Source organism: Asterias rubens, chromosome 10 (genome assembly GCF_902459465.1).
Source record: "Asterias rubens chromosome 10, eAstRub1.3, whole genome shotgun sequence".
Taxonomy (NCBI): domain Eukaryota; kingdom Metazoa; phylum Echinodermata; class Asteroidea; order Forcipulatida; family Asteriidae; genus Asterias; species Asterias rubens.
The window spans coordinates 9,462,672-9,478,609 of NC_047071.1; the positions used below are offsets into that span (position 1 = coordinate 9,462,672).

The 15,938-nt window shown below is 39.8% G+C and overlaps 1 protein-coding gene across 2 annotated transcripts; it reads left to right on the top strand.

Annotated features, from left to right (window-relative positions):
- The first annotated feature begins 992 nt into the window (after positions 1-992).
- On the top strand, positions 993-15,369 carry LOC117295417 (sorting nexin-24-like). 2 transcript variants are annotated; one of them, XM_033778065.1, is made up of 6 exons: positions 994-1,221; positions 2,781-2,864; positions 4,105-4,209; positions 5,392-5,471; positions 8,478-8,510; positions 13,317-15,369. In XM_033778065.1, the coding sequence occupies exons 1-6, from the start codon at positions 1,162-1,164 to the stop codon at positions 13,450-13,452; spliced, it is 498 nt and encodes a 165-aa protein (XP_033633956.1). In that variant the 5' UTR covers positions 994-1,161; the 3' UTR covers positions 13,453-15,369. The 2 variants fall into 2 exon arrangements, with proteins under 2 accessions (XP_033633957.1, XP_033633956.1); XM_033778066.1 differs by lacking the exon at positions 8,478-8,510 and having other exon boundaries at positions 993-1,221.
- Positions 15,370-15,938: the final 569 nt, after the last annotated feature.

Sequence of the window (15,938 nt, forward strand, 5' to 3'; positions counted from 1 at the left end):
CAAATACGGTAACATTACGTCATGCGATGCCTCTGCGCACAGCAAGCAAAGTAGTCAATTTTTAGTGCTGTATTGAGTCATCCGTGTTACTCTCCGGTAGCTGAAGTCATGGCGGCGTCCACGAGTACAACGAGCGGCGAACGCGTGGGTCGTATGAGAGAATTTTTTGTGTGGCACAAGCAGTGTGACCTGCTTACAGCTGTACGCATGAATACGTGTAAAGATGGGGCAACAGAATGTGACTAAACAGAAAAGAATCGTAATAATAAACAATTTGGGGTCACTGAGAGAACTACAGTACTCGCCAGGGTACTCGCGGCTGTATTTTTGTCTGGCTACGTCACCCGGAAAACTGAACACGCCGGAAAGCTTAAACCGTTCCAACAACGTGGTGAAATGTCCGGCTACGGACAGTAAAGGAAACTAGGGGTGCGTTCCACTCGCGCAAACGACTCGCAACTGTTCGCGCAAACGTTTTTTTATCGTTTGAACGATTGGTGCGTATACGCGATGTCAAGGCGGCGCCCTGAAATGAAGAAGGCGCGCACCATACGTAGGTTTTTTTTAAACTTCGGTTTTGCTGCAATAGTCCTCTTTTTGACATCATTACATCAACTAATTAACTTTGTTATTCCAAATCTGCATTATCATCCACCGAAAATACAATGTTATTATGTTTGTGACAAAGAAATAATACCGGAGGCTTGTCCGCCATTTTAAAAATCACTCGCCAACACCTGCGAAGTATGTTCGCCTAAAGTTGCCAACGGTTCGCCAATGGTGGCGGCGAACAACTCGTTCCACTTGAAATTGTTGGCGAACGTGCGCAACTGTTGGCAACGTTTGCGCGAGTGGAACGCACCCCAGTGTTGGGCCAATTAAACTGTCTGTATTGGGCAGGTACAGGACCAATGGCCTAATGGGTATATAATTTTTATAGGACTCTTCCTCTGCACAGATATAGTACAATACGAAAGTGTAAGGCCGCCAGGGCTAACCTATAAGTAAACTACAGAGGGCGCTACCTACATGAATTGTTCAGAGCCGTACGACTCTGGAATTGTTTACAGGCCAGACGGACGACAATAATGTTTACCAGACAGACATACAAACAAACTCGTACGTGTGTACTATAAACTGAGGGGCAGACCTGAGTAAATCATGATTTGTGTATCTATCCCAAGTATTAGGCAGGTGAACGAAGATGAAAAACCATTTACGGTAAGGAACACCATGAAGCTATATAGCTCCATGGGAACACTAACCATTAATTGGATGATTTAATTGACTGATAAGCAGCGAGTGTGATCTGGGGTGGATTTCACAAAACAAAGGTAGTCCTAACTTAGTTAGGACTAGTCCTAGGCAATGCTAAGAGATAGGACCAGTCCTAAGTTAGGATGAGTTACTGGTCCTAACTTAGGACTGGTCCTATCTCTTACCTTAGCATTGCATAGGACTAGTCCTAAGTTAGGACTACCTTTGTGAAATCCACGTGATTGTCGAGTTGTTGTGGAGTATTCATAGCCAAATGCTAGCACTAGCTGCAGTGCACTAGAATTTCCTTCCTCCATCACCATTGTTAGTGTTACTGTAAAACGAATGTGGCCAAATAAAATTGGATTGTATGCCATCAAAAAACAAGAGGAGATGCGACACTACACTAACGTTACAGTACAGTTCTACTGACAGCTAGTTCTAACTTCTAGTGTAGTAGGCCTATTTTATTAATGTTAGTTACTTTCTAACAGTCTAATTAATAAATAAATAAATGTTAAAAATAAACAATACTTTTATAGTATCTGTCTGACTCTGACTGAGTATTGCATTATTGGTAGTACGATAGCCAGCAGAGCGAACTTTAACTTTAGGTAAACCACATGATGCCACGTACATAGCCCTTTTTAATCATTGATTCAATCTAAATGGTGTAACATTAACGAGCTTATCGCGAATCCCCCCTGGCAGTGTCGAAAGGCGTTGTGGGAATTGGGAAAAGGGGGCAACAACACCCCCTTTTTATTCCCACAATGCCGTTCGGAAATTGAGGAAAATCAGCCAGCAGGCAGGAATCGCAAAAGGTCTAAACCCTATAGGCTGGTTCTCAGTTTGTGTATCTAGTTACAAATGCAATGTTCTGGGTCCTGGTTGGCTGGGGGTGGAGGGGGGGGGGCTTGGTTTGGTTTCCTCTCTGCTTTCAAAAACATTTTTGTTGTACACTTACTTCAATGCTTTGGTCAGGTGAGTTGTTATTAGACTTGTGGACAAGTCATTAAATGTCTATCGCGGTGATAGCGTTCCAACCCTCCCCGTGATTCCCGCGATATTCTCGTGAGACTGCCGTCCCGCGAGACTACTGCTCTCACGACTACGGTCCCTTAGATGTCGAGCAACCAGCAGTTCACGCGAGAGCAGTGATCTCGCGAGAGCACCGCCACAACTCGACTATCTCAACATGTGGGACCATTACGACTTGTCCACGAGTCTAGTGAGTTAAATATACAACATGTACATGTAATACAGCAAGCTGTCACAAGGGCACCCTCCTTAAAATTGCGTCTTGAACAAGCTGTCCATAGCATCGTCTGATCACAATTCTCATTGCAAGTAATGGTGATTCAATTAGGAGGCTTAAGGCCTATACATTATGTAAATCATCAATCTGATTGATGATAAGCCTCCTTAAATGTTATAGTTATAATCAGTGAGATTTCAGAAACTAATATTTTTTGATTAATTTTATCATAAAGTGTTTGATTTTGTAATTGTTCTTTGTGCAGGTTTATCAGGTGCATGTCCGAGTGTCAAGTAAAACCCACATTGTTGAGAAAAGATACAGCGAGTTTCACACATTGCATAAACAGGTTAGTACGTATGTAGAATCTATTTCAATTATTCAAATGTGAATTAAAGACACTGGACACTATTGGTAATTGTCAAAGACCAGTTTTCTCACTTGCTGCATCCCAACATATAATGCATAAAATAACAAACCTTTGGAAATTTGAGCTCAATCGGTCATCAAAGTTGCGAGATAATAATGAAAGAAAAAACACCCTTGTCACACGAAATTTTGTGCTTTCAGATGCTTGATTTCGAGACCTCAAATTCTAAATCTGAGGTCTCGAAATCAAATTTTTTGAAAATTTCTTCTTCCCGAAAACTACGTTACTTCAGAGGGAGTTGTTTCTTACAATGTTTTATACTACCATTAGTATATAACCTCTCCCCATTACTCGTTATCATGTAAGGTTTTACGCTAATAAGTATTTTGAGTAATTACCAAAAGTGTCCGCTGCCTTTAGCTTTTTAGTGGTGATACAGTGCTTGACTTTTTTTTGCAAAAAAATTCATTAAAGTCCGCTGGGCTTGTTGTGGCTCAAAATTTCTAACAGACCAGAGATTGTTTTACAAGACTAGAATCAAATTGAATTTTGACATGTTTTTATTTGACCGAGCACAGAGAGAAGTGAGAACGGATATCACTCCACTCTTGAAGCAGCACAAAAATCTTCCTCTGGTAATGGGTTCTCTAAGAATGTTCTTTTAATGATTTTGAGTGGAACAATGACCAATTTTACTAGAGCAGGATTTGAACCAACAACTTCTGGATTAAACGTGCCGCCCTTCTACCAACTGAGCTATCTATTAAAGGGAAAGTACACGTTTGGTGGCAATTTTCAAAGACCAGTCTTCCCACTTGGTGTATCCCAACATTTATAGGCATTATAACAAAACAAGCCTGTGAAAATTTGAGCTCAATTGGTCATCGAAGTTGCGAGAAAATGATGAGAGAAAAAACACCCTTGTTGGACGAATTTGTGTGCTTTCAGATTGGAATAAAAGACTTCTGGCTAGAAGTCTTTTATTTGAGTGAGAAATTACCTCTTTCTCAAAATCTATGCTACTTCAGAGGGAGCCGTTTCAAACAATGGTGTTAATGCCATCAACAGCTCTCCAATGCTCGATACCGAGTCAGGTTTTAAGTTAATATTTGTTTTGAGTAAATACCAAACTTGTACCTTCCCTTTAACCCTATGTTGGTGGTTTCCCGTTTTGTTATAAGTGTGCTTTTACATGTACCTCTTGCTTCTTGAAATGAAGGTGAAGAAAAGCATGGAGACCCCAGACTTTCCTCCCAAGAGGATGAGACAACTCACAATGAGAGGGATAGAGCAAAGACGACAAGGACTGGAGCAGTACATACAGGTTGGTTGTGACTACCTTCTTAAGCCCTGTTCGTATCGGACTTAATTTGGGTAAACTAACCGAGCCAATGGGTAACTTCCCCATTTTAAGTCCAATGCGAACAGCCCAGGAATTTTCCTCCTAGGTAACTTACCCAACCCGAATGGGTAGTTTAACCGGGCCAAAGGTGCCCAGGAAGATTGACCAGGTCACTTTAACCAAGCCAGAAAGTCCAATGCGGACGTGACGACTCGGTTAAAGCCAGTGGACACTATTGGTAAATGTCAAAGACCAGTCTTCTCACTTGCTGTATCTCAACATACATACGTATGCATAAAATAACAAGCCTGTGAAAATTTGAGCTTAATTGGTCGTTGAAGTTGCGAGATAACTATGAAAGGAAAAAACACCCTTGTCACACGAAGTTGTGTGCTTTCAGATGCTTGATTTCGAGACCTCAAATTCTAAACTTGAGGTCTCGAAATCAAATTAGTGGAAAATTACTGCTTTCTCGAAAACTACTCCACTTCAGAGGGAGCCGTTTCTCACATTGTTTTATACTATCAACCTCTCTCCATTACTCGTTACCAAGTAAGGTTTTATGCTGATAATTATTTTGAGTAATCACCAATAGTGTCCACTGCCTTCAAATCTCCCATCCGTCCATGACCCGAAAGAAGCTGACACGTTTTGTCATGGAAGAATAAGATTTACGTGATTATCAAACTATTCAATGTTACGCAGGGGGCCAGCTCGGTTAGTTTACCCACAGTGTCGGTAATTTTACCCCTGTCAACTAAATCCAAGTGCGAACGGTGGGAAAGTTAACACGTCGGAACGTTACCCAGCGTCATGGCTAAGTTAAGTTACCGAAAATATTAATCCAGTGTGAACATGGCTTATAAGGGTAGTATCCCGTTCGACCGCGGTCGTGACACTTGTGTCGTTGAGCAGGACGCTAAAACCAAAAGCTCTCAACCCAGCCAGGGGTAAATGGTTTACCTGTGAGGGCAGAGATGGTTCTTGTGACGGAGTTATTTTTGGACTTGTTGGTGTCATATGAAAGTTGAGTCCATAAGCTATCCATACACACCTTTCCCCCTAGAATCATTCTTTTCTATTATTCGGCAGCCATTTCAAAACTGTTTAGTTTTCTTTAGACGCACTGTAGTGTTAAGACTTTCCATGTTTCTCTTGCTGTAGGCACTTCTTGACCGAGATAATGTTCCCAAATCTCTTCTCACATTTCTGCGAGTGAAGAACTTCAAGACCATTAGTTACGAGTAAGTATGTTACACGTTGATTTTATGAATCTGTGTTAACTTCACATGACCATACTGTTAGTGTTTATTTATTGCCTTTATTTACCCAGGGTGAGCCAAATCAGTATACAAACTGGTTTCCATTTGGGCCCTGCACATATACAGTTAAGAACAATAAACAAAAAAGTAAAACAATAAACAAAATTATTTTAAGACACTTTGTACATGAATTTGTACTGACTTGATTCAAGGCAAGAGAAACGGGCAACATCTTGGCAGTGTAAACTGCAAACTGGATCTTAAAAATCACAGCTTGTGTTTCAGTTGAGTTGATATTTTTACTTTTGATATTTGTTTCATAGAAAACTAAGTTTGGATACGACAATTACCAATAATGTGCAGAAACTGTTAAGACTACGTACATGTGCAAACACAAGTAGATCTACATGTAAGCGGGACAAAATTTGAGCAGTCAAGTTCACTGAAGCTCTGGTGTTGTCAGCAGCAGAGTGTGGGTTGGAATCCCGGTCATGCCACCTGTGCCCTTGAGCAAGAGACGTAACCATGTGTGTAAAAAGTTAGGAAGGTCATGCAGTCTGCTTGAATTGCCAGACTCCTAAATGTATGGGATGATGCCCATACCTACATGTACATCCTTACAGACTGTAAAGGGGTAACCCTGTTTCAGCCCCGGGAGTAGGTGGCAAATTCTTATATAAATACGCAGGCCTCGATCTTTTCTCGTTAAGGGGCACAGCAATTTCCCTCCAGTTAAAGGGCACCGCTGGGAGGGGAATGTCAATTTGTACAGGAACCTTGCACAGGGCACAACAGTTAAAGCACGGGGCACCATGGCATTCCTTTTGGGTGCTTTGGGTTATTTGGAGGCCTGAATCAGTCTCATAATTTAAGCAACTCAAAAAAAAATGTTTTTGTTTGTTTAAAGGAACATTACAGAATTGGTGAGAAGAATAAAAATGTAAAGATCACAGATTTACAAAAAAAACTTTCACGGTCTACTATGGATGATAATAGTAGAAAACATCCCTAGAAATATTTCTGTATGATAAATGTCATATTTGATGAGAAATAAATAACCTAATTTCCTGTTCGGAGTTTATCGCTCAGTGAGCAATTAGAGGGGGGTGGGGGCGATTTTCATGACTTACTTAGACTTAGACTTAGACTTAGGGGCTCCTGCGTCGTCCGACGCATGAGGCAGTCAACGCTCTCCAGGCAGATCGGTCAGCAGTCAGTGACCTGACGTCGCTCCAGCCTCTATTGACCCTATGAAGGTCCCGCTGGATGGTCTGGTGCCAGTTCATTTTAGGTCGGCCTCTCCTCCTCCTTCCCGGCGGGTTCCACCACAAGACTTGATTGGCGAGTCTCGAAGGGGGGAGCCGCGAAACATGGCCCAGCCAGTTCATGCGCCGCCCACAGATTGTATTGGACACTGGAGTTTGTTGTGATCGATCTCTGACCTCCTCGTTGCGGACGAAGTCACTCCACTTAACAATGTTTAATGCCCAAGATCTTCCTTAGGCATCTTGAGTTGAATGCATCAAGTTTCTTCTCTTGACTTGATTTTAAGTGCCAAGTTTCGCAGCCATAGAGTAAAGTAGATAGCACGTTGGAATTGTAGAAGCGAAGCTTGGTTTGAAGAGAGAACTTCTTGCTTGTCCAGATCTTATTAAGCTGGTTGAAGGCTGCGGAGGCTTTACCCATTCTGCAGCTGATTTCATGATCCATTGATCCCTGGCTGTTGATGGAACTTCCCAGGTAGGTAAAGTCATCCACTACATCAACTTTATCTTGCCCAACGAGAATGTCAGGTGTTGTCTGGTGATCACCTGAAAGCATGATTTTCGTTTTCTTTCTGCTGATCATAAGACCCAGTCTAGCTGAGGCATCACTGATGGAGTCCATTACAGTCTGGAGACCCTGGGTACTGTCGGACAATGCTGCGATATCATCAGCAAAATCAAGGTCGGACAGTTTGGCTCCTCCAGTCCAAACGATTCCATGGTCCTTCGTAGCTTTCTCCAGAACCCAATCAATGGCCACTGCGAATAGAATGGGAGACAGGATACAGCCTTGGCGCACACCAGTTAGTACCTGGAACCAGTCACTGAGACCGTCTTCGGTCCGAACATGGCAGCGGAAGTTGTCATAGATGTTTCCGATCGCTTTGACTATCCATGATTTTCATGCAAAATGTTTAATTGGTTTTTCACTATTTTCTCATGACCAAGATCGATCTCAAACTTCTACTGGTTTGTTATTTTAATTTATTTTATTTTAATTCTTCGGACAAAACAATAAAACAAGCACAGGCCATCCAGGGAAGGGCAAAAGTAAAAAAAAAAACAACAAAAAACTGTAATTAAAAAAGATGTGCCCTCCCTAGATGAACGACATGCAACTCCCAGTTAGTTCATGTATGGTGTGGGGGGACTGTGGATTACATAAAGTGCTTAGGCCTACACTGCCAGCAACTCTTTTGTTTAGCAAACAACAATTTTGTAATGTTCCTTTAAAGCCATTGGACACTTTCGGCACAGAAAAAAAAAGGTTCACAGATTTACAAATAACTTATAGGGTTTACAGAAGGTAATGGTGAAAGACTTCTCTTGAAATATTATTCCATGAAATGCTTTTCTTTTTGAGAAAACATTAAAACAATACCAATTCTCGATATCGAGAATTCTGGATTTATGACACGGCAAAAAGCGTGGAAACAAGGGTGGGTTTTCCCGTTATTTTCTCCTGACTCCGATGACCGATTGAGCCTAAATTTTCACAGGTTTGTTATTTTATATAGAAGTTGTGATACACGAAGTGTGGGCCTTGGACAATACTGTTTACCGAGAGTGTCCAATGGCTTTAACATGTTTAAGCGCCATGAGAGATTTGGTGTTACATGTAAATAAGACATTATACCATCATCATTGTTATTATATGAGAATTTGGTGATACAGGTGAGAGGTGAGTTACTGATTCTGAGTTTTGCATGCTCTTTTATTTCAGCTCGCTCGATGAGCTCGGAAAAGAGGTTCCAAGGTACCTTTAACACTCACTTGTTCTTCTTTTTCTTATTCTTGTAATACATTGCTTTACACGTAGTTTGCAGTATACATATACACGTAGACTAGCTTCTTCACAAGATGCTCGGGTAAACACCTGTGCACACAAAGACCTTAATCGTAAATACTCGGTACACGCACGTTAGGCATGAATTGAGGTGATTGCTGATCTAGCTAGCGATCAAGTTTGATGATCCCTAGCTTGACCAGCCTGCACCTCAAGTTAACAGTTAGTGCTTGCGCATTGCAAAAAGGTCCAAGTGCTGGGCATAGTGGTTGTTAGCTAGACCAGCATGCACCTTATCATTCCATGGTTAACGCTGGCGTACATAGTATTTGTGAAGTAGCAGCGTTCTCCCTTAAAGGGACTGGACACTATTGGTAATTACTCAGCATAATTATTATCATAAAACCGTTTTTGGTCACGAGTAATGGGGAGAGGTTGATAATATAAAACATTGTGAGAAACAGCTCCCTCCAAAGTGACATAGTTTTCGAGAAAGAGGTAATTTTCCACAAATTTGATTTCGAGACCTCAGGTTTAAAATTTGAGGTCTCGCAATCAAGCATCTGAAAGCACACAACTTTGTGTGACCATAGGTGTTTTTCTTTCATTAATATCTTGTAACTTTAGCTAACGATTGAGCTCAAATTTTCACAGGTTTGTTATTTTAGGCATGTGTGTTGAGATACACCAACTGTGAAGACTAGTCTTTGACAATTACATGTACCAATAGAGTCCAGTGTCTTTAACAGCGGTCTGCTGGCCATGCAAGCCGAATCGTGAGGACCAATCAAAATTCTCTTCATTCTCTAACTCAGTCATGTGTCAGTGATGAAAAACATCCAATTTAAAAAACATGTATTTATGCTAAGGGGACCAGTGGAAAGAAACGCCAGACATGTTTTGGCATTTCAGATCTTTCATTCCATGTTGAATGGATTGCCTAATTAGCAACCTTATTTCTTTTCAACCACTGTAAGATTGGCTAAGGGGGTTGATTATGGACAAAAGTACAGCTTTAAAACAAGTTTGCCTTTTTTGCTCAGTGAGAGTGCCTTTTGTTTGTAATTTTGGTCTACTTCAAAGTCGATCAAAGTTGCTTTAAAGGTTCTCTCCAATGACATGGTTTTCATTTCTGCTTAAAGGCAGTGGACACTATTGGTAATTTTCAAAGACTAGCCTTCACAGTTGGTGTACATGTAGTTCAACACATACATAAAATAACAAACCTGTGAAAATTTGAGCTCAATCGATCATCCAACTTGCGAGATAATAATGAAATAAAAAACACCCATGTCACACAAATTTTTGTGCGTTGAGATGGATGGTTGATTTCGAGACCTCAAGTTCTAAATCTGAGGTCTCAAAATCAATTCGTAAAAAATTACTTCTTTCTCAAAAACTATGGCTCTTCAGAGGGAGCCGTTTCTCACAATGTTTTATACCATCAACCTCTCCCCATTACTCGTCACCAAGAAAGGTTTTATGCTAATAATTATTTTGAGTAATTACCAATAGTGTCTACTGCCTTTAACCCATTATCTGATTTCCCGTAATACACAAACATTTTAACTACGTGAATATAGCTGTAACAACAAGATAAAAGGGTACATTGCCATTTTGCTAAATTTCATTTCAAAAGGTGGTCAAGTGTTTAAAATATCACCGAAAAATCCGGAGGATGTCCATGCCGGAAGAAGAATCCATAATATATACATGTACAATTTGAGAAACGTTACTGATAGTAACGCTTCTCATATTAAAATTTGGCCACAAAAACTGATATCTTTTTACATAACCTTACTTCAAAGAGAAGTGTTTTCAAAATGCTTTATACTATCGAAAGCTGCTCTAAGCTTCTAACCAATTAATGTGCAATGGCCATTAACCTTCCCTTGTGTCTTGGCGAGACACTTAATTAACCAATAATATTTCATTCATTGGATTGTAATAGGTACAGTCATATAGGCCAAGTGTTTGTACTTAAAACTTCAATGCACGTAAAAGAACCCAGTCACACTACTAAATCGCAAGGAAAAGAGGTGGCCTGTTGTTTTTGGCATCCGATGCTCTTGTGCCTCATCTAGATGCTGAACAGGCTTAGATGTGAATAGTCATAGCAGTAGAAGTAGGAGGCAGTAAATACTGTTTATAATTTATTGTTAAGCCCGATTTATAAGTTTCCTGTGAATGCGATACAAATTTTGGCGTCGTAAATTGTCAATGAATATTCGCAACAGTTGAACTGTACTTAGTGCTTAACTCCTGCGAAACATTCGCATCGAAAATACCCGTGACGTCAAAATTCGCTTCGCATTTGCAGGAATAGTGAACCGAGCTTTATGCAGCAATGAGTGCTACATTGACTTGGGCAGAAACACCATTTACAGTGTGACTATTCAGGCAATGGGTTGTTATTGACCTAATGCATTGATGTCATCCAGCTGCCATCTTAGACAGTTAGATGAAAAACGGTAACAAAACAATCAAGACGCACAGATTTGTACACGCGGCGCACAGGATTGGCCAATGAACAACCTCATTTTAACCTCTAGGTGAAGGCGCCCTATTGAAATGACATCATGAGCATAAAGTCTATTGAGTTGATACTTTTTCTTTCATAGTTTGTCTTTACTTTTTATGTTAAATTGTAGTCTTAGAAACCTTTTAATAATTCACAATCATGTCTGAAGTGTCGCAACTATACAACTACAGACTGTTCAAGCCATGCATGTATTTATCCTTTTGGGAGGGAACCTTTGCGTATTGATATTTTTGTGATTCTTGTATTAAAACAAAATCACGTGCTTGACCCTTTGAGTGTGTAGGTACATGTATAGTGCAAGGATCTGAAAAAAGTAAAGTTTGTTTGGTCGTCGTAATCAGTTTTTTGTTTAGTTTTATTTGAACTCTCAGAGCTGAAGGAAATTATTGTTTGTTTGAAACCCTCTTACTCTAACCATTCATTATCATCCACATGGTTTTGAATTATTAACTTTATAGTATAGATGGAAATTTGCATTAGGGATAAAGACTATTGTTTTTGGTTTTTACCATATACACGTACACTGATATTTGTTAGTATACAAATATTGGTTGCTTCGAGTGCTATGGTTAAAACTACGACTCCCGAGTTGATCCCAGGAGTGCGCCTCAAGAAAATGGAATGGTCCGGGGATTACCAAGGGAGTTTTAGTTTCAAACATAGCAGAAGTTAAAGCAGTCAATATTTGTTTTATAACACTCCAACAGACTATTATCATTTTCGTACATGTAACGTTCGTACACGCGTTTCAGATACACAGATGCACAACTGATTGGGTTCAAGGTGGGTAAAAATTCATCTGGGTACTGCACGCCGTGTGATAGTCGTCTGACTATCACACAGCAAATTATGCACTAGCACACGTACGCCGGCTAGTAAAACTAAGACATATCATGTTACGCGCTCTAAACCAATGAAGGCAGAATATTTGTAAGGGGTGTTATAACACTGAATATTCAGTCTCCTCCGAGCTCTACTGTCAATCACAGGCATTTCACCACAGTTCATGCCTTCGATTTTTTGTCTCAGAGCTCGGGAATGTACTGAGTATGCCCGTAAACAGTGCTAACACTTTACCAGTGTACATGTATATGGGTAAACCAGAAATAATGGGTGCGTTCGTTTAGCTCCCCTGGGTCGACCCCGGTGTGTGGCGGTTTTTTTCCAGGATGAACGTGGGTAATTATTTACCCACACTCGTCCTGGAGAAAAAAAAACGCCACACACCGGGGTCGACCCAGGGAAGCTAAACGAACGCACCCAATAACTTTACAGAAGTTATCACCTGGTTGTAGCAGTTTATAGCTTTATCACATGGTGAGTGCTTAAAAAAAAAACGGTACAAAGTCAACCATCCTACTGTCTGACCATTCATTATCATCAAGTGTGGTTTTCTACTAAACATAATATGTACAATCTACATGTACAAGTACATGTACATATGAACATGCATAAATCTGGCTTGCATTTATGTCATGTGTTATAAGTGTATAAAATCAGTACACAGTCAACCCTCCTACTGTCTGACCATTCATTATCATCCACTGTGGTTTTGAAAGATACATGTAGACACATTAAATATAAGCCAGTCTGCATTATGACGTCATTATGGAGAAAGCATATCTCAGTACACAGTCAACCCTCTTACTGTCTGACCATTCATTACCATCTACTTTGGTTTTGAATGATTAACTACGTAGTTACGATATGGTGGCCTATGCATCTCCGAGATGCATGGCCACCTGATATCGTAACTATGTCCGACTCTCCACTGTACACAAGACATAGTTACTCCACCATACACCAACCTTTGCAATTAAATTTGTACCAAATGTTCATGAAAAATCCGGATGGGGTTTAAAGACAAATTAATTTTACCTTCTGTTTTTGGAACAGTATATTTGTTATTTTATATAAATGTTGATGCAAAGGTAATGCAGATGCAATTAGATTAACACAAGACAGTTTCATTTCAAAAAGGTGGTCGTCCTTTTGAGATATCGGTAAAAATCCAGAGGGCTGCCACACAGGAAGTAGAATTGGGGGCATAAAAACGGATAACGCACAACTACATAATAACTTTGATGTAAAATGTTTTTCAAAAGCTGCAGCTGTACGCTTCTAACCAAAAGTTTTTATTGCCACTAATTTTAAGAGTGATTACCAAACATGTACCTTCCCTTTAAGTGATTATTTAAAAATTATATCCCTGACGGACTTTCTCTTATTCCTAGTTCCGCCCACCAGCCTGTGATGTCATTTCAGAGTGACGCCTACCTTCACCCATCAACCTGTGAGAGTGATCTACATGATAGCCTCGATGAAGGCGTTCGACTTGGTCTCTACGAGGACATGTTGGAAGTCACATGATGCACAGCGCAGCCAATGATCAACATCAATTGTATAGATTTGAAATCAGTTTTCCTGTTCCCAACTAATCCCTCTGTTGGCGCAAGACATCCTTGGCGCACTTTATACCGATGCCCAATTTCATCGAGCTGTTTTTTATTTAGCAGGAGAAAAAAGTGTAACAAATTTCTTTTCTAAGCAAACGTGTGGGGTACCAGTCGCAACTCTGTATATTTCATTGAATGTTGGCTGGTAACCTGTTTTTGCTTAGCAATATTTGTCTGTGCTAAGCAAGTTTTTATGCTTAAGGGGTTTATGAAATTGAGCCCCCATTGGTTTACACTGTGCAGTGATTCGCGGATAGCCTTTAAGTAGTTTGATATAGTCAACAAAAAGGATGACATGTACATGTACATCTATAGCACCCTCCTTCAGTAAATCCAAACAAAGTAGAATCGCTATAAAGTGTACTGCAAACTGATGGGTAGCAAAATGCGCAAAGAACGTCTTGCACCAAAACTAATTTTTAGCCAGAAAATTGCCAGTGTGTATCTGTCTGTTAAATTGACCTGGAGAAGTGTGATGTTTTATTGTCACAATAATATGGTCATCCATCATAAAAAATCTCAAGATCAGCTAATTTCCTTTTCTTTCTTGATTTGCATGATGTCAAAATACTGGGGGGGGGGGAAAAAATACATGTATGTCCAATAGACATTTGTAGTTTTGGGTACTGCGTCTTGTCCACCGCGCGTCATCCGCAGACAAAAATTCTGGTAATGTCATGCATGTACATGTAGGTTACATGGTGTTTCTTTTGATTAGAAACACTAGAAGAACAAACCTGCTGTATAATCAGTTTCAGATTGTACTGAACTTTTTTATTTTTTTTTTAATTTATCTTCTGTGGTACAGAATTGATACTGGTACACAGGTACATGTACACACTTTGCTTGACAATAGTTATGCATTTGATTTGGTTTCTGCCCCAACACAGTTGTGTTTTTTTAAAAAGCATACACACATAATTACATATTCGAACTGCCTCTAGCCACTGAACTAGTGGTTAGACATCTGTGCCCAATTTCATGGCTATGCTTACCGCCGCATTCTGCGCTATCGATCACGATTCCCCGCTCGCTTACGTGCAAGCGCCGTATTTCTGTGCTAGCCTTGTAAGCGTAGAATACCTAGTAATGTGAAGTACGTGCGAGCAGAAGCCAAAATTTGCCGCTAACCCGTGAAATACGCTTGCTAAAAGCACAGAATTCCCTGCTTCCGTAAGCGCCGATTCTGTGCTTACGGTAAGCAGAGCCAAGAAATTGGGCCCCATTCTATCGTAGCAAAGGTCGTGGGATCAAATCCCACTTGAGAAATATGCCTGTGGATTTATTGTTCACACGAGAAAGTAGACGACATACATATAGTGTAAAGGTAATTTCAGAAAAAATTATTCTTTATCCTTGATGCGAAATCTAATAAAACAGTTTTGCAGTAAAAATCACAAATGTGGGAGATACTTTCCACCAATTTAAAAAATGTTGGTAAACATGGAAAAGCTTCGTCAGTGGCTTCGGTATGGTATAAGTATTATTCTACAACACACAACAGCCAAAGTCAAAGCTAAATTATTTACCCAATGTCTTTACATGTACGTTGCTTGATTCAGACTTTGCTTTAGCTCTTCATTAATCAACAATCGTATACTTAACTTTCTTCCAGACAACTTAAGCTTTGAAAGTTTTTTTTATTATTTTTTTATTAGTTTTTTTTCGTTTTAAATATTTAACCATCAATTATCAATGCTTAATTGAAACTACTTAGTTCAATTGTCCAATATCAGGTCACAAATTATATTTGTAGTTTAATGCCAATGTATTGCAAAATAGATTATGTTCCTCTTTAATAGCTAATAAAGATTGGTTTAAATGAAAACAAGAATACTTTGGTTTTAACAAAAATAATTTTTATTTGACATTAGTCATTTAGAAGCGTTTCAATTCAGTAAAAGACTAGAATTGTCTCACTCGGGGCGGAGTGAAGATAAGCGCGAGGAATCTGCCTAATCATTCCTAGTCCAGGATAAGACACCCAGGGCTATCTGAGTTAAGATAAGCATGAAAGCCCTATCGATGCCAGGATCTAAACTCTACACATAAAATAAATTGGTACACTATTGGTAATTACTCAAAATAATTATTAGCATAAAACCTTACTTTGAAATGAGTAATGGGGAGAGGTTGATATTATAAAACATTGGGAGAAACTGCTCCCTCTGAAGTGATGTAGTTTTCAAGAAAGAAGTTATTTTCCACGAATTTGATTTCGAGACCTCAAGTTTAGAATTTGAGGTCTCGAAATCAAGCATCTGAAAGCACACAACTTCGTGTAACAAGGTTGGTTTTTTTATTTCATAGTTATCTCGCAACTCCGACGACCAATCGAGCTCAAATTTCCACAGGTTTCTTATTTTATGCATATGTTGAGATACTCCAAGTGAGAAGACT